The sequence below is a fragment of the Neoarius graeffei genome, chromosome 17, assembly GCF_027579695.1.
Source record: "Neoarius graeffei isolate fNeoGra1 chromosome 17, fNeoGra1.pri, whole genome shotgun sequence".
In the NCBI taxonomy this organism is placed as follows: Eukaryota; Metazoa; Chordata; class Actinopteri; order Siluriformes; family Ariidae; genus Neoarius; species Neoarius graeffei.
In genome coordinates this window covers 14,994,995-15,017,691 of record NC_083585.1, presented here as the reverse complement: position 1 = coordinate 15,017,691, position 22,697 = coordinate 14,994,995, and the positions used below count along the sequence as shown (strand labels likewise).

General features: G+C 42.8%; 1 protein-coding gene and 1 long non-coding RNA gene across 2 annotated transcripts; one reads left to right on the top strand and one right to left on the bottom strand.

Annotated features, from left to right (window-relative positions):
• Positions 1–1,408: 1,408 nt before the first annotated feature.
• LOC132864619 (dnaJ homolog subfamily B member 13-like) lies at positions 1,409–2,350 on the top strand. The gene has a single exon (XM_060898039.1). The coding sequence runs from the start codon at positions 1,409–1,411 to the stop codon at positions 2,348–2,350; it is 942 nt and encodes a 313-aa protein (XP_060754022.1).
• Positions 2,351–14,715: 12,365 nt separating this feature from the next.
• On the bottom strand, positions 14,716–21,166 carry LOC132901404 (uncharacterized). The gene is made up of 6 exons (XR_009656850.1): positions 20,330–21,166; positions 19,146–19,214; positions 15,882–16,252; positions 15,696–15,774; positions 15,386–15,570; positions 14,716–15,132 (listed from the first exon to the last, which is right to left on the bottom strand). It is a non-coding gene; the product is annotated as an uncharacterized LOC132901404 (long non-coding RNA).
• Between the last annotated feature and the right edge of the window lie 1,531 nt (positions 21,167–22,697).

Here is a 22,697-nt window from a genome sequence, read left to right as displayed (position 1 = left end):
TGCACGTATAATTTCCAACACCATATTTGCAGGATTACTCCTTACAGTCAATTGATTTCCATTTAGTCAAACCATAATCACAGTTTCCACAACCTACCACTGCACAAACAGGCATGTAAAATGCTTATTTATCTGTAAAAATACTTATTTCAAAAAAGACAATATAATGTTTCGTGGGGCGGCACGGTGGTGTAGTGGTTAGCACTGTCGCCTCACAGCAAGAAGGTCCGGGTTCAAGCCCCGTGGCCGGTGAGGGCCTTTCTGTGCGGAGTTTGCATGTTCTCCCCGTGTCCGCGTGGGTTTCCTCCGGGTGCTCCGGTTTCCCCCACAGTCCAAAGACAGGTTAGGTTAACTGGTGACTCTAAATTGACCGTAGGTGTGAATGTGAGTGTGAATGGTTGTCTGTGTCTATGTGTCAGCCCTGTGATGACCTGGCGACTTGTCCAGGGTGTACCCCGCCTTTCGCCCGTAGTCAGCTGGGATAGGCTCTAGTTTGCCTGCGACCCTGGATAAAGCGGCTAGAGATAATGAGATTAGATAATGTTTCATGACCAAGCTTGACCTTTGACACGGAAACTATACGCTCAGCTGTGAGCATACACAATAGGAACTACGAACTGGCTGATATACTGTGAATCTTTGAAAATATAATAATAATAATAATAATAGAGCTCAGCGTAGCCTGTTTCAGATTCCTTTTAAATCACTGCTGTCATTTATTTCCATACGAGTTAAAAAAAAAAGTTTGTATTGTTTCAAAAATACGTCGTACTGTATTATTATTATTACATCAAACTGCATTAACTGCACTGTGGAGTAAATCCAAATAAAAGATTTATTTCTTTATTATTCCGTCACAGTGTAAAACTCCAGGACTGATTATGTGTCAAGTGCTGAGTTGTTGTTTTTTTTCTTCTTCAGCGCTGAATACCACCACATGGCGTCTCTCTCTCTCACTCAGTCTCTGACGCCACCTAGTGGCTGAGACCCGGAACTGCAGCTCTTGTTGCCCTTTGAAGGAAACAGAAATAGCGCTCCAAAGTCGGCTAAAATGCACGATATCCGCAGCCTTCGGTTCCAGTCGTGCAGAATCAATGCAGTTTTCTTATTAAAACACCAGTACCGAGTTTCCCAAAAGCCTCTTAACGCTAAGAGCGTCTTAAAGAGAGAGAGAGCATTCATTGTACTACTTGCTCTACCATTTAATGATGTGATATGCTTTTGGGAAACGGCGCAGGACACGGGCTCATGCGCGATCACGTGACCAGTGTGGCACCTGTACTTACGCTTCCTTTATGACGACACGAAGGAAGACGTCATAGGGATCTGACGTCAAAGGGATGTTAAGGAAACCTTTGGTGAATGCAATAAGACGTGTGTAAAGTTTCCTTAGCGACTTCAATTAGAAATGGGAAAAGACTATTACACTACTTTGCAGATTAACCGAAATGCAACTGACTTGGACATTAAACAGTCGTATCGTCGACTAGCACTGAAATATCATCCTCAGAACAACTGCCAGCCAGGTGCTTCTGAAATATTCAACCAACTTGGAGAAGCCTACGATGTTCTGGGTGACCCTCGGAAAAAGGCCACGTATGATAAGTTTGGAGAGGAAGGCCTAAGACATGGAATACCTCCAGAGTCAGTGGTAAGTGGCGCATGGTCATCGGGATACACCTACCATAAAAATCCTGAGGAAACATTCAGACAGTTCTTTGGCGGAAATAATCCTTTCGCTGATTTTCAAACCACAGAAGTGGACCTCAGTTTTGGAGGCCTCCATGGACAGCTGGTGAAAAGGCAGGATCCACCTATTGAACGTGACCTGTATTTAACCTTAGAGGACCTTTACCATGGATGCACCAAAAAGATAAAGATATCCCGAAGTGTGATGAATGAAGATGGTCAGACAACAAGCATCAAAGACAAGGTTTTAACAATCATGGTGAAACCAGGCTGGAAGGAAGGTACAAGGATTACATTCCCTAAAGAGGGTAATCAGGGGCTGAACATCATCCCAGCAGACATCATTTTCATTGTTCGTCAAAAGCCCCACCCCCTGTTTGTCCGTCAAAATAACAACTTGATTTACACAGAAAACATCTCATTGAAGGAGGCATTAACTGGGTTTTCAGTGGATGTGGAGACACTAGATGGCAAACTTCTCAATATTCCTGTCAATGACATTGTACACCCGGAGTACAGCAAGCTGGTGATAGGAGAGGGAATGCCTTTATCCAGCAACCCAGCTGCACGTGGAGACCTGATCATCCAGTTTAATACACAGTTCCCACAGAATCTTTCTGCTGAGCAGAAACTGCCGATTAAGAAAGCCCTCCACATGTGATTCATGTTCGTGAAACCAAAAGTTTTACAGTCATCCAAAAATGAAAGACAGAAAGAGCTGTAGCAGAGCGAGACAGTGGCTAAAGAAGCTGAGACGGAAAGTCGTTCTGATGCTTATGGATGCAGAAACACAGGCTGGAGAATTGGAGGAACAAGACAACCTGGAAGAGTTGAACGCTGCAAGTGGAAGAGAGGAACACTGCAATTCAGCAACACATCTTGCACTTTGAGGAATGAGGAAAAAATAGCAGAGTTGATAGATGTCCCAGAGAAAGATAAAGAGAGCTGGAAGAAAGAGATGGCATTCTAGGAGGAAACAACAGAAAGATGGGGGGAAAGAGACAAATAGGTGAGAGAGAGAGAGAGAGAGACAGCTTGGAGAAAAACATTTTCGTGCCTGTTTGGCTTTAGAGGGAGAGCAGTGGGAGAAATAAATATAAATACAGTTTAATCATATCACATGGATGAGACAAAGATCATAACAGGTTCAATGCCCATTTTTCCATTTAAAAAAAAATGGAAAATAAAATAAAATTTAATAAAATTCTTTTTGTGTGTGAGTGAGTGAGTGAGAGAGAGAGATAAGCACTCATCCTGTTCTCTGGATATTGCGAGTTCAAATCCCAGTGGTGGCACAACCATCCGTGGGTGTTATGCTGAGAAAAGCATGTCTCCTGTAGAATACATACCTATGGTAGCGCGCACCACTGAAAGCTTTTTTTAACATATAAAAACGGCTGTTTCTATTCATGTAAAGTTATAAAACTTAATATATCATACATGGTATTTTGTTAAAATACTGATATACAATAAACAAAAATAAAAATAGGTTTAAATTCTGAAAAACAGTTTGTTGCTACAGCCCCAATTCCAAGAAAGTTGGGACGCGGTGTAAAATGTAAATAAAAACAGTGCAATGATTTGCAAATCTCATAAACCAATATTTTCCCCCACAACAGAACATAGACAACATATCAAATGTTTTAACTAAGACATTTTACTATTTCTTTTTTTTGATAAATAAAATACTTTTATTTAGTATTTTTGGCATAAAATGAAACAAATGAGCAATAACCGACTGACAAAGAAAAACAATGTGGGGGCACCTTAGTTTGTGATACATCATGACCAGTGTCCTTAATTGTCCATTGTATCCTGGGATGCCAAATCCCCTCTTAAATCCAGAACACGAAAGGATGAATTCACATCTGGAACATGAAAAAAACTTTTGGAATTAGAATTTTGCAAATCTATTTTGTTTTTAACTATTTTTATTTGTATTAAATGTTGCAGTTTTGGTTTAAAGTTGGTCTCTTTATACAACCCCGATTCCAAAAAAGTTGGGACAAAGTACAAATTGTAAATAAAAACGGAATGCAATAATTTACAAATCTCAAAAACTGATATTGTATTCACAATAGAACATAGACAACATATCAAATGTTGACAGTGAGACATTTTGAAATTTCATGACAGCAACACATCTCAAAAAAGTTGGGACAGGGGCAATAAGAGGCTGGAAAAGTTAAAGGTACAAAAAAGGAACAGCTGGAGGACCAAATTGCAACTCATTAGGTCAATGGCAATAGGTCATTAACATGACTGGGTATTAAAAGAGCATCTTGGAGTGGCAGTGGCTCTCAGAAGTAAAGATGGGAAGAGGATCACCAATCCCCCTAATTCTGCGCCGACAAATAGTGGTGCAATATCAGAAAGGAGTTCGACAGTGTAAAATTGCAAAGAGTTTGAACATATCATCATCTACAGTGCATAATATCATCAAAAGATTCAGAGAATCTGGAAGAATCTCTGTGCGTAAGGGTCAAGGCCGGAAAACCATACTGGGTACCCATGATCTTCAGGCCCTTAGACAGCACTGCATCACATACAGGCATGCTTCTGTATTGGAAATCACAAAATGGGCTCAGGAATATTTCCAGAGAACATTATCTGTGAACACAATTCACCGTGCCATCCGCCGTTGCCAGCTAAAACTCTATAGTTCAAAGAAGAAGCCGTATGTAAACATGATCCAGAAGCGCAGACATCTTCTCTGGGCCAAGGCTCATTTAAAATGGACTGTGGCAAAGTAGAAAACTGTTCTGTGGTCAGACGAATCAAAATTTGAAGTTCTTTATGGAAATCAGGGACGCCGTGTCATTCGGACTAAAGAGGAGAAGGACGACCCAAGTTGTTATCAGCACTCAGTTCAGAAGCCTGCATCTCTGATGGTATGGGGTTGCATTAGTGCATGTGGCATGGGCAGCTTACACATCTGGAAAGACACCATCAATGCTGAAAGGTATATCCAAGTTCTAGAGCAACATATGCTCCCATTCAGACAACGTCTCTTTCAGGGAAGACCTTGCATTTTCCAACATGACAATGCCAAACCACATACTGCATCAATTACAGCATCATGGCTGTGTAGAAGAAGGGTCCGGGTACTGAACTGGCCAGCCTGCAGTCCAGATCTTTCATCCATAGAAAACATTTGGCGCATCATAAAACGGAAGATACGACAAAAAAGACCTAAGACAGTTGAGCAACTAGAATCCTACATTAGACAAGAATGGGTTAACATTCCTATCCCTAAACTTGAGCAACTTGTCTTCTCAGTCCCCAGACGTTTACATACTGTTGTAAAGAGAAAAGGGGATGTCTCACAGTGGTAAACATGGCCTTGTCCCAACTTTTTTGAGATGTGTTGTCATGAAATTTAAAATCACCTAATTTTTCTCTTTAAATGATACATTTTCTCAGTTTAAACATTTGATATGTCATCTATGTTCTATTCTGAATAAAATATGGAATTTTGAAACTTCCACATCATTGCATTCCATTTTTATTGACAATTTGTACTTTGTCCCAACTTTTTTGGAATCGGGGTTGTACTTCATGTAACAGCACATTGAAGTTCGAAATTAGTCCAATCTGGCAACCCAGACTGTATCCAATGTTCAGGTAGTATCCTCTACCCCTTTGATATAAGCAGTCAGTTTCTCCCATTTTCTGGGAAAGATTGCTTCTCTGGACCTCAGGCGGAATGTCATCTCCACTGTATAGATTTCCTTAACTCTGTCCATCCACTGATTGAGGCCTGGGGACTCAGCTTTATACCATTTAAAAAAAAAAAAAAAAAAAAATATATATATATATATATATATATATATATATATATATATATATATATATTTTTTTTTTTTTTACAGGCCATTAGAAGTATTTTACATAGATACCAATCTTTTTTTTTAAATCATCTCTTTTAAAACACAAAAGTACAAGATCTTAACATTATTAGTAATTTCATATCCCAAGCTCTTTCTTAGAGTAAGACATATCTCATCTCATCTCATTATCTCTAGCCGCTTTATCCTGTTCTACAGGGTCGCGCAAGCTGGAGCCTATCCCAGCTGACTACGGGTGAAAGGCGGGGTACACCCTGGACAAGTCGCCAGGTCATCACAGGGCTGACACAGACAACCATTCACACTCACATTCACACCTACGGTCAATTTAGAGTCAGTAAGACATATATTTCTCCAAAATGTTTGGATTTTTGGACATGACCAGAAGATATCAGAGTGATTGGCATCCAAGTTTCCGCACCACCTCCAGCACTGTTCCCGTGACTGAGATAGTTTACTTTTAATATGTGGTGTAATGAAGCCCTGTGATGACCTGGCGACTTGTCCAGGGTGTACCCCGCCTTTCGCCCGTAGTCAGCTGGGATAGGCTCCAGCTTGCCTGCGACCCTGTAGAACAGGATAAAGGGGCTAGAGATAATGAGATGAGATGTGGTGTAATGAAGAAACGGATCAAATTTTTCCAGCCGAATTCTCTCCATTTCTTTGAACTTCTGGAAGAATGCTGTGTACTCCACATTGAATGCCAGTCCTCCTGTGATCTTTCTATGTTTAGTTCTTTCTCCCATTTTGTTTTAATGTATCCCATATTCTTCCCATTCCATTTCTGAAGGCCCTGGTATATTTTCAAAATTATTTTCTCATTCTTCTTTTTATAGGCTTCAGTCATAATATCGATCATTGCATCTCCAGATAATGTTGGTTTTATCATTTTATCATAATCTCTTATTTGAAGGTATCTGAAGTCTTTGTTTTCGAGTCCAAATTCCTTTTGCAATTCTCCAAAACCTTTTAAGATCCCACTGTGAGTTAGTGTACATGCTGCTGTAATACCCATGTACCATCACTGTCTGATTACATCATGTATTCCTGGTTTGAATTTGGGGTCAAGGCCAGGCCAAATTAATAATTTGATGTCTCCCTCCATATTATATTTTTTTTCCATTTTCCCCCAAATATCCAGTGTCTGTTTAATAATTTCATTATTGCTTTCCTGATGCTTTTTACTCCCTATGTCTCCTAAAGTTGCTTGGGTTTGGAAAGTATCTATCTTGGTTTCTATGTCTTTCCATCTTTTCTGGTATAGAGGGCAGCATCCACATACTAGGAATCTCACTTGGGCTGTGTAAAAGTATTTCTTCAGGTTGGGTATAGACATTCCACCTTCATCTTTTGGTAATTGAAGTGTTTTATACCTAACCCTTGGTGGCTTACCAGCCCAAATAAATCTTGATATATATTTGTCCCAGTGGCCTAAATTGTGTTACTGGAATCATTTGTGGAATGGACTGAAAAAGGTATGGCAGTCTTGGTAACACATTCATTTTGATTACCTCAATTCATGTGCCAAAATCCAGGTTGAAGGTAGACCACCACCTGATATCCACCTTTATATTATTATTAATTTGATTATAATTTATTTCAAACATTTTATTTAGATTTTTTTTTGCCAATACCACACCCAGATATTTAATTACTTTAGCATTCCATTTGATTTTGTATTTTTCTCTAATTTCTTGGCCAGGAGAGTAATTTAATGTGAGAATTTGTGTTTTTGCTATGTTTAATTTATAACCTGAGTATCTACCAAAGTCTTCTAATACTGACATTAACTTAGGGAAGGTTCTGTCTCCTGGAGAGTCCCAATAATGTCATCTGCAAAAAGCCCCATGATGTGTTCTTGTTTTCCTATATGAATTCCTTTTAAGCTGTTATTCTGTCTGATAATTTGTGTCAGTGGTTCAGTAAATATTGCCAACAGGGTGGGGCTAAGGCAACATCCTTGACGAGTCCCTCGTTGTAAGACAAATCTATCAGTTAAGTGTCCATTGATTTTTATCCTCGCTGTAGGTTCTTGGTAGAGACCTTGAATGCAGGGGCGCAGATAGGATTTTTGAACTGGGGGGGACTGAGCTGTCAGCAAATGATTCCATTTTGTGTATATATATATATATATATATATATATATATATATATATATATATATATATATATACACACACACACACACACACACACACACACACACACACACACACACACTACCGTTCAAAAGTTTGGGGTCACTTTGAAATGTCCTTATTTTTGAAAGAAAAGCACTGTTCTTTTCAATGAAGATCACTTTAAACTAATCAGAAATACACTCTATACATTGCTAATGTGGTAAATGACTATTCTAGCTGCAAATGTCTGGTTTTTGGTGCAACATCTACATAGGTGTATAGAGGCCCATTTCCAGCAACTATCACTCCAGTGTTCTAATGGTACAATGTGGTTTAAAGATAGAGGGGGGGACGGGGGGGATTCGTCCCACCCAGATTTAAATTCACCTCGTTCGGTCCCCCCCACTTATAGGGAGGAAAAAACGTCTATGCTGTCTTTCTTTGCATAAGGCAAACCTCACGGAAAAATCAAAAGACTAATTACCATTCGGTTTATTGCGGTGCACAGCAGTACATACATACAGTGGTGCTTGAAAGTTTGTGAACCCTTTAGAATTTTCTGTATTTCTACATAAATATGACCAAAAACATCATCAGATTTTCACACAAGTCCTAAAAGTAGATTAAGAGAACCCAGTTAAACAAATGAGGCAAAAATATTATACTTGGTCATTTATTTATTGAAGAAAATGATCCAATATTACATATCTGTGAGTGGCAAAAGTATGTGAACCTTTGCTTTCAGTATCTGGTGTGACCCCCTTGTGCAGCAATAACTGCAACTAAACGTTTCCGGTAACTGTTGATCAGTCCTGCACACTGGCTTGGAGGAATTTTAGCCCATTCCTCTGTACAGAACAGCTTCAACTCTGGGATGTTGGTGGGTTTCCTCACATGAACTGCTTGCTTCAGGTCCTTCCACAACATTTTGATTGGATTAAGGTCAGGACTTTGACTTGGCCATTCCAAAGCATTCACTTTATTCTTCTTTAACCATTCTTTGGTAGAATGACTTGTGTGCTTAGGGTCGTTGTCTTGGTGCATGACCCACCTTCTCTTGAGATTCAGTTCATGGACAGATGTCCTGACATTTTCCTTTAGAATTCGCTGCTATAATTCAGAATTCATTGTTCCATCAATGATATTTGGCCTGTTTGGGCAAAACAGACCCAAACCGTGATACTACCACCACCACCATGTTTCACATACGGGATAAGGTTCTTATGCTGGAATGCAGTGTTTTCCTTTCTCCAAACATAACGCTTCTCATTTAAACCAGAAAGTTCTATTTTGGTCTCATCCGTCCACAAAACATTTTTCCAATAGCCTTCTGGCTTGTCCACGTGATCTTTAGCAAACTGCAGACGAGCAGCAATGTTCTTTTTGGAGAGCAGTGGCTTTCTCCTTGCAACCCTGCCATGCACACCATTATTGTTCAGTGTTCTCCTGATGGTGGACTCATGAACATTAGCCAATGTGAGAGAGGCCTTCAGTTGCTTAGAAGTTACCCTGGGGTCCTTTGTGACCTCGCCGACTATTACACGCCTTGCTCTTGGAGTGATCTTTGTTGGTCGACCACTCCTGGGGAGGGTAACAATGGTCTTGAATTTTCTTCATTTGTACACAATCTGTCTGACTGTGGATCGGTGGAGTCCAAACTCTTTCGAGATGGTTTTGTAACCTTTTCCAGCCTGATGAGCAGCAACAACACTTTTTCTGAGGTCCTCAGAAATCTCCTTTGTTCGTGCCATGATACACTTCCACAAACATGTGTTGTGAAGATCAGACTTTGATAGATCCCTGTTCTTTAAATAAAACAGGGTGCCCCCTCACACCTGATTGTCAGCCCATTGATTGAAAACACTGGACTCGAATTTCACCTTCAAATGAACTGCTAATCCTAGAGGTTCACATACTTTTGCCACTCACAGATATGTAATATTGGATCATTTTCCTCAATAAATAAATGACCATGTATAATATTTTTGTATCATTTGTTTAACTGGGCTCTCTTTATCTACTTTTAGGACTTGTGTGAAAATCTGATGATGTTTTAGGTCATATTTATGCAGAAATATAGAAAATTCTACAAGGTTCATAAACTTTCAAGCACCACTGTAGTTGCAACTGCGCAGACTGCACAGGTTGCGAGCTCAAGCTTGGTTGCTATGGTTACCCACAACAAGTTTGACAGGCATGTCGGGGACAGCTCCTCCTAGTTCAGGACCCCAACACGGCATGATGAAGGGTGCCAAAAGGCAGAAAATGATTGCATCGTTTAAAAAAGAAAAACGACTGTAAGTAAACTGTGCCTTACTTTATCATATCACCTTGCAATTCTTTGATAGTCTGTTCAAAGTAATGTCGTAGTGAAAGTAAAATCGTACGGAGAGATGCCTTTCTGGTAGCCTCCTTTCGGTGGTAGCCTGTAGATACAGTGCTCAGAAGGCAGTTTTAATGTTTAATCTGGCATTCCCTGCCATAATTTCAGCGAGCATATTGTTTCATAAGGAAACTTTGCGAAGAGTTGTTGACTGACTACCGCTCACGCAACACACAGGCATAGTCAGAAAGTCAGGATGCACTGGTTTACACTTTACACACACACACACACACACACGTAGCCCAGCCTCTCGCTACCGTATGTTTAACAGTTGGAATTTAGCGGTTTTAAAACTAGTTTTGCAGTTTCTGTGCGTGATGATAATGTGTAAACTTTGGATTTCCATAGGCTATGTTAAAATGTTAACATTGTCCTGGCCTGCAGGTAGTTCCTGGTGATGGCAGTGAGGGAGGTGAAATAACATGTATACACACTACCGTTCAAAAGTTCGGGGTCACCCAGACAATTTTGTGTTTTCCATGAAAAGTCACACTTTTATTTACCACCATAAGTTGTAAAATGAATAGAAAATATAGTCAAGACATTTTTCTGGCCATTTTGAGCATTTAATCGACCCCACAAATGTGATGCTCCAGAAACTCAACCTGCTCAAAGGAAGGTCAGTTTTATAGCTTCTCTAAAGAGCTAAACTGTTTTCAGCTGTGCTAACATGATTGTACAAGGGTTTTCTAATCATCCATTAGCCTTCTGAGGCAATGAGCAAACACATTATACCATTAGAACACTGGAGTGATAGTTGCTGGAAATGGGCCTCTATACACCTATGTAGATGTTGCACCAAAAACCAGACATTTGCAGCTAGAATAGTCATTTACCACATTAGCAATGTATAGAGTGTATTTCTGATTAGTTTAAAGTGATCTTCATTGAAAAGAACAGTGCTTTTCTTTCAAAAATAAGGACATTTCAAAGTGACCCTAAACTTTTGAACGGTAGTGTATATATAAAATCTCCTTCTCACCCCCGGCGGGGGGGGGGGGTGGTATCCATGTCATCCTCAAGCTCAGGTCCTCTACCAGAGGCCTGGGAGTTTGAGGGTTCTGCGCAGTATCTTCGATGTTCCTAGGACTGCGCTCTTCTGGACTGAGGCTTCAGATGTTGTTCCTGGGATTTGCTGGAGCCACTCTCCCAGTTTGGGGGTTACTGCCCCAAGTGCCCCCACTACCACGGGGACCACGCAACCCTTGACCTTCCACATCCGTTCCAGCTGCTCTTTCAACCCTTGATACTTCTCAAGTTTCTCATGTTCCTTCTTCCTGATGTTGGCGTCAGCTGGGATCGCCACATCTATCACCACCACCCTCTTCTGCTCTTTGTCCACCACCACTATGTCCGGTTGGTTAGCCAGGATCTGTTTGTCAGTCTGGAAGCTGAAGTCCCACAGAACCTTGGCCCTGTTGTTCTCAGCCACCTTCTGTGGTATGGCCCATTGGGACTTGGGTACTTCTATTCCATACTGGTTGCAGATGTTCCTGTATACTATCCCAGCCACTTGGTTGTGCCTCTCCATGTATGCTGATCCAGCTAGCATCTTACACCCTGTTACTATGTGCTGGACTGTTTCAGGGGCTTCTTTGCACAGTCTGCATCTTGGGTCTGATCTACTCTGGTAGATCCTGGCCTCTATGGCTCTTGTGCTTATGGCCTGTTCTTGTGCTGCCATGATTAGTGCCTCTGTGCTGTCTGTCAGTCCTGCATTATCCAGCCACTGGTAGGATTTCTTGATATCAGCCACTTCCTCTATCTGACGGTGGTACATGCCATGTAGGGGTTTGTCCCTCCAGGTTGTCTGTTCCTCCTCCTCCTCTGCACTCTCATCAGGGTTCTGCTGCCTGAGACATTCACTTAGCAGTTCATCCTTTGGGGCCATCTTTCTGATGTATTCTCGGATTTTCGATGTTTCATCCTGGACCGTGGTCTTGATGCTCACTAACCCTCGGCCTCCCTCTTTCCGCTTAGTGTATAGTCTCAATATATGAGTATATGAGTGATTCCACGCTTATGGGTACTGAAATGGGGACATGAACTTATTTTTAAAAATTCACCTAAAACCATTTCTTTTTTTACCATCAGGTCACAAAACATGTAATCTTTAATGAATGATATGTTAAAAGATAACTTTAATTTTCTGAGATGTAATAAAAACATATTTATATGCCAAAGTCAAGCCTATGAGTTCCAAAATGATGTCTGTTACATTACTTCTGTTACGATTGTCCATCTCGCGTCTGTTACAAATTAATTACAATCTAGCTATATACCATGTTAATCTTATTGAAAGAATGTGTATGTTTATTCTACTACACATGTTTATTAATTATATTTGCTAAAATATCACCTTCCTATGTTTCAAAAAGTAATTCTACATTGTTAAAATTGAGAATATATATGTCCACAACACTTCTGTTACGTTCTGACTTTGGCATATAAATATGTTTTTATTACATCTCAGAAAATTAAAGTTATCTTTTAACATATCATTCATTAAAGATTACATGTTTTGTGACCTGATGGTAAAAAAAAGAAATGGTTTTAGGTGAATTTTTAAAAATAAGTTCATGTCCCCATTTCAGTACCCATAAGCGTGGAATCACTCATATATATATATATATATATATATATATACACACACACACACACACAAAATGGAATCATTTGCTGACAGCTCAGTCCCCCCCAGTTCAAAAATCCTATCTGCGCCCCTGCACCCACGTGCAATGAACCGGTGCTACAGGTGCTCTAGCCCCTGCCCCTTTTCTGTTTGCTGTCCAAAGTGCCCTTTTCATAGGGACTGTTTTGTTGTTGTTGTTTTTTTATATTTGTAAAAGATAAGTTAGCTCCAACATCAATATTCTCTACAATTTGACAATAATATATGAAATTATAGATTATAATGCGGGCATCAATCCGTGACGTCATGCATTCAGTGAGCCTCCGTGCAGAAAGCGCATGCAGGCGGTTGACAGTGGGAGACAGTGCGAGGAACGGCATGGTAAGGTCACACTGAAAGTCTCCTTTCATTTCTTATCTGAACATGCAATATTGTGCAGCTTAGAACACAACAGTAAATGCGTAGGGTTGTTTATCATTTAATGAAGCCGCCTAGGCTATATTTAAACCGTTTGCTCCATCCATTTCATTAACGTGGCAGATTCGGAAACTTTAGTTTGAACGACGGCGTTAATAACATATTCTAGCAGCTTCGAAAACTTAAGGCTGAATGACGACGTCCACAACATATTCTATCAAGACATACAGAATGTTCAGTTGCAATTGAAATTTAGTTTTGAATAAAGTTAACTTGTGTGAAAAATTTGTTCCAAGTGCCCTTTTTTGAATGTTGAGCTCCTGCCCCTCCAAAGGTCTTTGCACGGCCCTGCTGTACAACAACATCAAATCTCAGAATGTCTTATTTCTGAAGACGGATATTGCACCAGTTAAACTTTATCGAGAAAAGAAATCTATCTGAATATCGGGAATTGGCGTGGAGCAGTGCTCTCATGGGGGACTTGTGGGCGAATAACAGTCCGACTGATAAATGAGTGATTAGTTAAATAAAACTTGATATCAGGAAACATTAAAAAAGAAAACCTTTGGAAACCCACTGATCTGCTGTGTCATGTTCCGTATAAATGCATTTTCTTCAGTGAATGCCACTAGTGAGGTACACTGAACATTATACATACCTGAAAAACCCTTCGTGGTTTGGGAGTTTTATTGGTCCAACAGGCTCGTTCGGCTGCCGAGTACTTCGGCACGTTGAGAGGAAAAGGCCGAAGAATGCTTCTTTGTTTTGCAGGTGTAGCGCTCCCCTCAGTACACTGTAAAGAAAAAAAAAAAAAAACTGTAGAATTTACGGTAAAATACCGGTCACAATGTATGAGACATTACGGTATGTTCTTTTGGCAACCGTTAATTTCACAATAGAGAACTATTTTTGTTTACGGTAAATTACTATGAAAAAAACAGATATATTGTTAACTTGTTTACAGTAATTTAGTGTAAAAATAACAATTAAATTATAAACCTGTTTACGGTAATTTGCTTTAAAAATAACAGTTTTAATATAAACCTGGGCGGCACGGTGGTGTAGTGGTTAGCGCTGTTGCCTCACAGCAAGAAGATCCGGGTTTGAGCCCCATGGCCGGCAAGGGCCTTTCTGTGTGGAGTTTGCATGTTCTCCCCGTGTCCGCGTGGGTTTCCTCCGGGTGCTCCGGTTTCCCCCACAGTCCAAAGACATACAGGTTAGGTTAACTGGTGACTCTAAATTGACTGTAGGTGTGAGTGTGAATGGTTGTCTGTGTCAGCCCTGTGATGACCTGGCGACTTGTCCAGGGTGTACCCCGCCTTTTGCCCGTAGTCAGCTGGGATAGGCTCTAGTTTGCCTGCGACCCTGTAGAACAGGATAAAGCGGCTAGAGATAATGAGATGAGATATAAACCTGTTTACAGGAGACTATATTAAAAATAACAGATATACTGTAATCAGATTTACAGTATATCTCAGTGATAAACACGGTACAACTGTATGATATAGTACTGTTTTTTTATTGCAAAATTCAACTTTACGGTAAATTACCGGCAGCTGTGGTTGCCAGAATTTCACCGTAAAAATACAGTATAACACATGAGGAATTACAGTTGGTTGGCGTAGATTTTACAGTCAGCAACTGCATATGGTAAATTATAAAGGAAATAACCAAGCCAAATGTAAACCAAGGTACAGACTATTACTGGTAAACTTTGAGAAACTGTTTTTGCATTTACACACACTGTGAAAAACAGATTGAACTGATCAAATAACTGATTACAAAGCAGTGGTGAGATCTTGAAAAAACAGCAAGTGTCCATATGTGAAGGATAATCCATGGTGGAAGGAATTATACATCATGAACTTGCCCTGGGTTAAGCAAGAGTAACGAGTCACTGAGTCCAGACTTGGCTGAAGAGGGCACTCAACATGGACATGGTGTTCAAGAAACTGGAACTTAAAGCATTCCCCAGTCACCAGTTCTGCTTGAGGACTCACATGTTGTCCATCAGGAGTTCACTGTGGACTGGCATGATCCTCTCTGCAGCCAGAAACAGAAACAAAGCAAAAGTTAGATTGATGCACTGCTTGAGCATGATGGCTACACAGAGATAAATTCAGCCTTTTGTTGTTAAACTGAGCTCCAATGAGCTATACATAGAAGAAACCAGCATTCTGGAATATAGTTTTGCAGGTCATCAGAAGCATGCACCTGAGGAAGATCGATTGAGTGAAGTTTGAGTTGTGCTTGCATCTACCTTTTGTTTGCTACACTGACATAAACCAATTCTTACCTCTAATTAGCTTTGACAGGACTGGTGTCTGATTCATTGGGTCCAGACTTGAAGGCAGGTGGGACAGTCTCATACAGACAGTATGATGTTCAGGAAACTGGAACTTTGAGCAGGTGTTGTCATCATTTCTCCTTGAAGACTCACAAGCTGTCTATCAGGTGTACACTGTGGCCTGGCAAGATCCTCTTTGCAGGCAGAAAAAAAAAGACAACAAAAGAAAAATTACTACTACGACGACGAGGACGAAGAAGAGTATATAGCAAAAAAAAAAACAGGTTGTTTTTGGCATTTAAATGGATTAGACACTCACTGTTTTCCGGGGTGTCACAAACATCAGCAAGTTGTTTCCTCTTAGTCCACAACCACTCATAGGAGTTTGAATGCAATACCTGAAAGGTGGCAGGAGCAAAAGACTTGAATATTGACACTTGTTATGAAGAGAACAATTTACCCTTATCGTGTTAAAAGATTTATTAGATGTGTTCAGTTTACTTACCTTAAAGGAGAGTCTTAGCAATACCACCAGCCTTCAGCCTACTCTGAAGTGTCACAAAAAGCACAGAAACAAAACCTCAAATGTTCTTCAGAGTTTTAATAATGCATTTAACATAACCCATAAAACTGCTTATTAAAACACTAGACTTAAATCAAATAATACTGTAAACTACAGTATAGTGTATACTGTTCCATGTAACAAGACTGCTAGACAGTCTAAACAGTTCAGTTCAAGTCCATCTTTAACTTGTCCACTCATGATCAGAGAGATCTGCGATGAGGGTGAGGACTCGTGGATTCACTGACAGATGCTTCTTGTTTGTTTTGGTTTCAACTTTTGTGCCCTTCTCTGGATTGATGTTGAAGAAACACCTTTGTGAACACAATAATTCATAATCAACCACTACGTTCAACACAAAACCCAACAACAGTCAACTCTCTCTCAACTCCCAAAATAAGTATTAAGTTAACTTACCCCTAAATAAATAGGTTAGATAAAGTTGGCTAAGTTTTTACAAAGCAAAACAAAACTGGGCGCGGTACGATGCCAGGGGGGCGCATGTGACCCCGGGGAACATGCTTTTGCCGTACTAGAATAAAGTGTAATTGCACATCCACTACAGTAGGTGGCAGTGGCGCTCTCATGGTCAGGGTGTGCGCGGGGAGTATTCGCGCTATGGGGTAGGGTTTTTTTTGCGTGCACAGAGCAGGAGATAAGAAGTGCAGTGAACTTGCATTGATTTTATTTAGTTTTATATATTGTGCTCCTTAGGCTCCAGCTTGCCTGCAACCCTGTAGAAGGATAAAGCGGCTAGAGATGAGATGATATTGTGCTCCTGAGTTAATGTTGCTGATCAATTTGAATTTATTATTATTTATTGATTTTATTTAATTTTATTTTTCAGTATCAAATGGGGCGCGCGCCACTATTTGAAAAGGACTGAATTAGTCTGTTAAAAAATGTTTATAGAGTGCTCCGAGATGATGCTAAAAATAGTAACACTGCGGTCTGCGCGGCCATCTTGGAAGTCACTCGCTCCAGATCGCTCATAGAGTACACATTCACCAATTTGTTTCCGCGTTAGAGGGCTTAGAAGCTTGGATTTTTAAGAATTTAGACATCTGAAGTGATGGAGCACTACTGTGAAAGTTTGGATAAGCAGGCACGGGAGCGTTATGCTGAGAAGGTACGTTTCATTGGGAATGTAGATCCATACACTGTTAGTGAGAAGGAATGGAAAGCTGACCCCAGCTTGTTGCCACATGTGACATACATTGATCTTGTGAACTATCTAGTGTTTCACCCAAGTCCATTTTGTGAACTAAAGCATGTGTACATAAACATTACTAGGCCTAGATCTTAAATGGCATTTGATGCAACAATGCACTGCAGTAGACATAAGCTACCTAATGTGACAAATATATCCATTAATCATTGCTGAAAGTACATAGAAAAGATAAGTTTGTATCACATTTATTTTAGTAACTATGAAATTCAAGACAATTTAACCTACCTGTCACAAAGTGATCAGAACAAATCCGGATACAGTCAAGTTGTCCTAAATTTGATAGGTTAATGGCAGCCAGCCACTGTCGTCTCCTCCGCTCGCTTTTCTCCTGTGCTGCAATTCCCTGGTTAGTCACGACTTTAGGGAGTCTGTGGAAGCTTTTGCCACCCTTTTCCCCCCGGCTACTACAGCCAACAATGACACATGTATTCGGCATTGTCACCCCTTTTTGCTTCGCTGAACAACAACAATGCACTGACACAGCGACCTTTGACTTCCAATATGGCCGCCGCTGGGTTCGCGCTGACCTCGAAGCACTCTATAGTTTAAATGTTTTTTTTTTTTAATTTTGCAAATTGCAAGCACTTTGATGGACTTTAAATCTTTTCTGTTACAGACTAAAAAACAATGTTAATAAAGTTATTCTTTGTTGTAAGTTGATCTATATTTCTTTTTTCTTTAAAGGTCAACTAAGTTAAAAAAATAACTTTCATAATATGTTTATTCTTACCTAAAAACACAAAACCCAACTTGGAAGTAAAGCAAGAAAGTTGTTCTTCTCAAAATCGTATATTTTTAGTGAAGTTACAAAATATCCCTTTCTGATTGGACAACAGGTGATGACATACCGGTATGTTTCAGAATACAATGCAGAAAGTACCTGAAGAACTCCCTGCAGTTTTTGTGGAAATGATCGATAAGGATCGAAATAAAAAGGGACACATTGTGTTTTGCATTGTTTTCCATTGTGTCACGAAAGGTGTAGGCCTGTGTAGCAAATAAGATGTTATTATTTCAACGCCCTGATTTGTAGGTTGACTATTTTCATTCCGTGACACAGGTACACATGCTCTGCCTGTGCGTCAATGCCGACTGCCGTCGAATCAGTGTGCTGCAGAGAGATCCCCGAAGTGGCTGCAAAAATACAAGCCTACAATGAGCAACAGAATGCACAACTAGAGTGCATCACGTCTCACCCAGGCTTTCAAACAGTCTGCCTGGATAGATGGGTACTGGAGACAGCACACTACCAGTATGTGCAGCAGTATGGTGCAGTGTTCGAACTATGCCGATATTTTCGGGGGGTCCCTTTTTTTTTCCCCTGGGGGCGCTTGCGCTTGTCTCAGAGCGCGGATCTCCAAACACATGAGAAGCCTATCTTACGCACATATCACGCGGACTCCACACCTCCACACACGCATCGCGTCTGAAGTCAACTCATCAGGGGAAATCGTGTCCGCATTGGCATGTTCAAAAAACAACCTCGCGTCAACAATGATACCACATGCAAAAAAAAAAAAAAAAAAACAGTCAGGCTACTCAACACATCTGATCCACAGCAGCACCAAAGCATCACTGGAAATCATGTCAACAACCAATCTTCCACAACACTTCGGATATGCAAATGCTTCCCGTTACACACGATTGCTATGTCAATAAACATCATTTTGCCAATATTTTAGAGACCCCCCCCCAACATTTCCCAAATCATGTTTTCAAGGGATCTCATGTCTGTTTCAGGGGATCTCGGATCCCCCGAGTACCCCCGTAGTTCGAACGGTGATGGTGGGCATGCAAGGCAGGATCCATCTGAAAATGAGTGAGTTGTCCCCCTAAAACTCTGATTGGTAACAAAAGTGCCGAGATTTCATGTATTGCTGCAGCTAAAGTCATCACTACTGTAGTAAAATAATAATAAAACCACACACAAAGTAAATTCACAAAGTACATTGAATTTACAGGAAATTCAGACATACTGCATATCGGCAGCTGGCTAGATGGTGCTGGGAGTACCTAGGCCGTCATGTTCACGTTCCACTGCCATCCTGTGCAGTCACAAAGACATTCCCATCCACTGAATATACAGGTTTCCAGGATGTGGTGTAATGTGGCAAATAAAGACGTTTGAATGCATACTTGAATCAGATTTATTTGTTCTAATGCATTTGTTAACCCTATAACAAAGACAAACCAGAGGTCCAAAGACCTGGGAAAAGGATTCACACAGCAATCCTTTCCAATCCAGTGTGGATACATTATATGTCCATAATCAACACTAACACTTGCCTGAAATAACCTCAGCAATGATGATAAAAATAAATAAATAAATAAAATAATAATAAATAATATGTATGGTGTTGAAACAGAACTGAAAAAGTTTTCAAAGACCCAAAAAGGCACAAGATCATACATGACACACATTTGCCCATTAAAAGTTTCTCTGTATTGTGCTGTATGTACACATCAATCATTTTTTGGAAAATCGGCTGTGATGGCATCGGATTATCTCCTCTTTTGGGGGGGGGGGGGGTGTACACATGGCCGCTGCTCAAAGGTGGTGGTGATGGGTGCCTCTCTGGTGGTGAAGTGTCAAAGTCTTGCTCCGATACATCAGCCATGAGTTCCTCAACATAGGCTACACACATTAAAAAAACGTGTCAAACATTCAAAAGAAGATTACTGCTTTTAGTTTTGGTGGGCTGTCTGTTTTGTAACACTAGGTAAAGCGTTTTACAAATCAGTGCAAAGCCAATATGTGACAAATGTATGGGGGAAATCACAACCTACATAACGTGACATTTTCCACCTTTGACTTAGAGTAGTTGCATGGTTCTTTGACTGGCTTAGCTGAAGCACTTCCTGGCTTGTACTTTGGTTTTCGAATACTATAGCGTAGGTCCCTGTGGCAGTGGGGGCGTGGTCAAGCACCGGTCTGTGACAGGAGGGCGGAGTTGGGGAAGGTAAGTGGCAGAATCGCTTCACCTGAGTGTCATTAACCTGTGTTTTGTGTGTTCTCCCCAGTAAACCGCCCTATTTAAGGAGGGAGAGCGAGAGCAGAGGGGAGCATCCCCGGACGAGACGCTGTGTGTGTGTCTCTCTCGCTATTTGTTGAGCATTATTGTAAACCTGAAAAGTGTGGCAATAAAGCCGAGAGCTAAACCTGATCTCTGTCCTGCCGTCCTCTGTGCTCCACCCACACGCAATCTTCGCTACAGTGGTGCTGAAACCCGGGATCGTGGAGCACCTGTCCTGCAGCCCCATGGAATCCTCCCCGTTCGCGGACTTGGTCCACGCCCTCGCCACGGCTCAGCAGAGCCAGCACCAGGCGCTCGTCACGCTCCGGAAGGAGCAGGAGCGCCGCTTCGAAGCCCTGGTGCTGGCTCAACAGGAAGACCGTGAGGCGTTCCGGCACCTCCTCGCGTCGGGGGGGTCCACCAGCGCCCTGGCCGCGGGCCCATCTCCCATCACCTTGACTAAGATGGGCCCGCAGGACGACCCCGAGGCGTTCATCGCGTTGTTCGAACAGGTTGCCGAAGCCTCGGGGTGGCCGATGGAACAGCGCGCGGCGCGCCTCCTCCCCCTCCTGACGGGAGAGGCGCAGTTAGCCGCACTACAGATCCCCGCCGACCACCGGCTGGCCTACGCCGACCTTCGCCGGGCTGTCCTCCAGCGCGTGGGGCGCACGCCGGAGCAGCAGCGCCAGCGCTTCCGCGCGCTGCGAATGGAGGAAGTCGGCAGCCCGTTCGCGTTCGGCCAGCAGCTCCGGGACGCCTGCTGGTGGTGGCTGAGGGCCGAAGATCGCGACGCCGAGGGGATCATCGACCAGGTGGCGCTGGAGCAGTTCATCGCCCGCCTACCCGCCGGAACCGCGGAGTGGGTCCAGTGCCACCGCCCGGCGTCGCTGGATCAGGCCGTAGGACTGGCGGAGGATCATCTGGCGGCTGTCCCGGCGGCAGGACAACGGATGTCATCTTCTCTCTCCTCTTCTCTCTCTCTCTCTCTCTCCCCCCTCCTCCCGTGTCCCGTCCTCGCCCCATTCCCCCACCACGGAGGCGGGGGCCGGCCCCACCCCAGCCGGCCCGCCGCACCCGTGGTGCCCTCCCGTTTCTCCCTTCTGTGTCTGTCTCTCCCCCCCCTCAGGTGAGTGACCCTCAATCCACAGCTGCAGAGGGGAGGCCCGGGCCGGTTTGCTGGCGCTGCGGGGAACCGGGCCACCTGCAGCAACAGTGTGCCGCGATGGAGGTGGGGGCGGTGGTGCGGATCCCCGACGCGCCAGAGGCTGCCCTCGATCAGGCCGGAGCATATCGCATACCGGTAAGTGTACAAGGGGCGACCTATCAGGCGTTGGTGGATTCGGGTTGCAACCAGACCTCGATCCGCCAAAGCCTGGTGCAAGACGAGGCATTGGGGGGAGCACAAGGGGTGAAGGTGTTGTGTGTGCACGGGGATGTTCACTGCTACCCGTTGGTGTCGGTCCACATACATTTCAGAGGGGACAAATCTATAGTAAAGGCGGCGGTTAATCCTCGCCTTACCCACTCTTTAATCTTGGGGACTGATTGGCCGGGATTCCGGGGGTTGATGGCACACCTAGTAAAGAGTGGGTCCTGCCAGTTAGCCGGGGGGGGTCCCGGTGTCGTTTTGGCTGGAGCTGCGGTCGCAGAGCCATCTACGTCATCTCCGCGCCAGAGTGAGGAGCCCCCGGCCCCTCCTCTTTCTATTGGGGAATCCCTCGCGGATTTCCCACTGGAACAATCGCGAGACGAAACTCTGCGACACGCGTTTGACCAAGTGAGAGTAATCGATGGTCAAACGCTCCAGCCGAACGCCACCCCGACCTTCCCCTATTTTTCCATTTTAAAGGATAGGTTATACCGAGTGACGCAGGACACTCAGACGAAGGAGCGTGTCACCCAGTTGTTAATTCCAAAGAGCCGCCGGGAATTGGTATTCCAGGCGGCTCACTTTAATCCCATGGCGGGACACCTCGGGCAGGATAAAACACTCGCCCGGATAATGGCCCGATTCTATTGGCCGGGGATTCGTGGCGACGTCCGTAAGTGGTGTACGGCGTGCCGCGAATGCCAGTTAGTAAATCCAGCGGCCATTCCAAAAGCGCCCTTGCGCCCCCTACCATTAATCGAGACCCCGTTTGAACGAATTGGGATGGATCTCGTCGGGCCATTAGATCGGTCAACACGAGGGTACCACTTTATATTGGTTCTGGTGGACTATGCAACGCGATACCCGGAAGCGGTGCCTCTTCGCCATATCTCCGCACGTAGTATTGCAGAGGCCCTCTTCCACGTCATCTCCCGGGTCGGAATCCCGAAAGAGATTCTGACTGATCAAGGCACCTCGTTTATGTCACGAACACTGGCCGAACTGTATGGGCTACTGGGTATTAAGCCGATCCGCACCAGCGTGTATCACCCACAAACGGACGGTTTAGTCGAACGGTTCAACCGCACCCTCAAGAATATTATCAAAAAATTCGTAAGTGAGGACGCACGTAACTGGGATAAGTG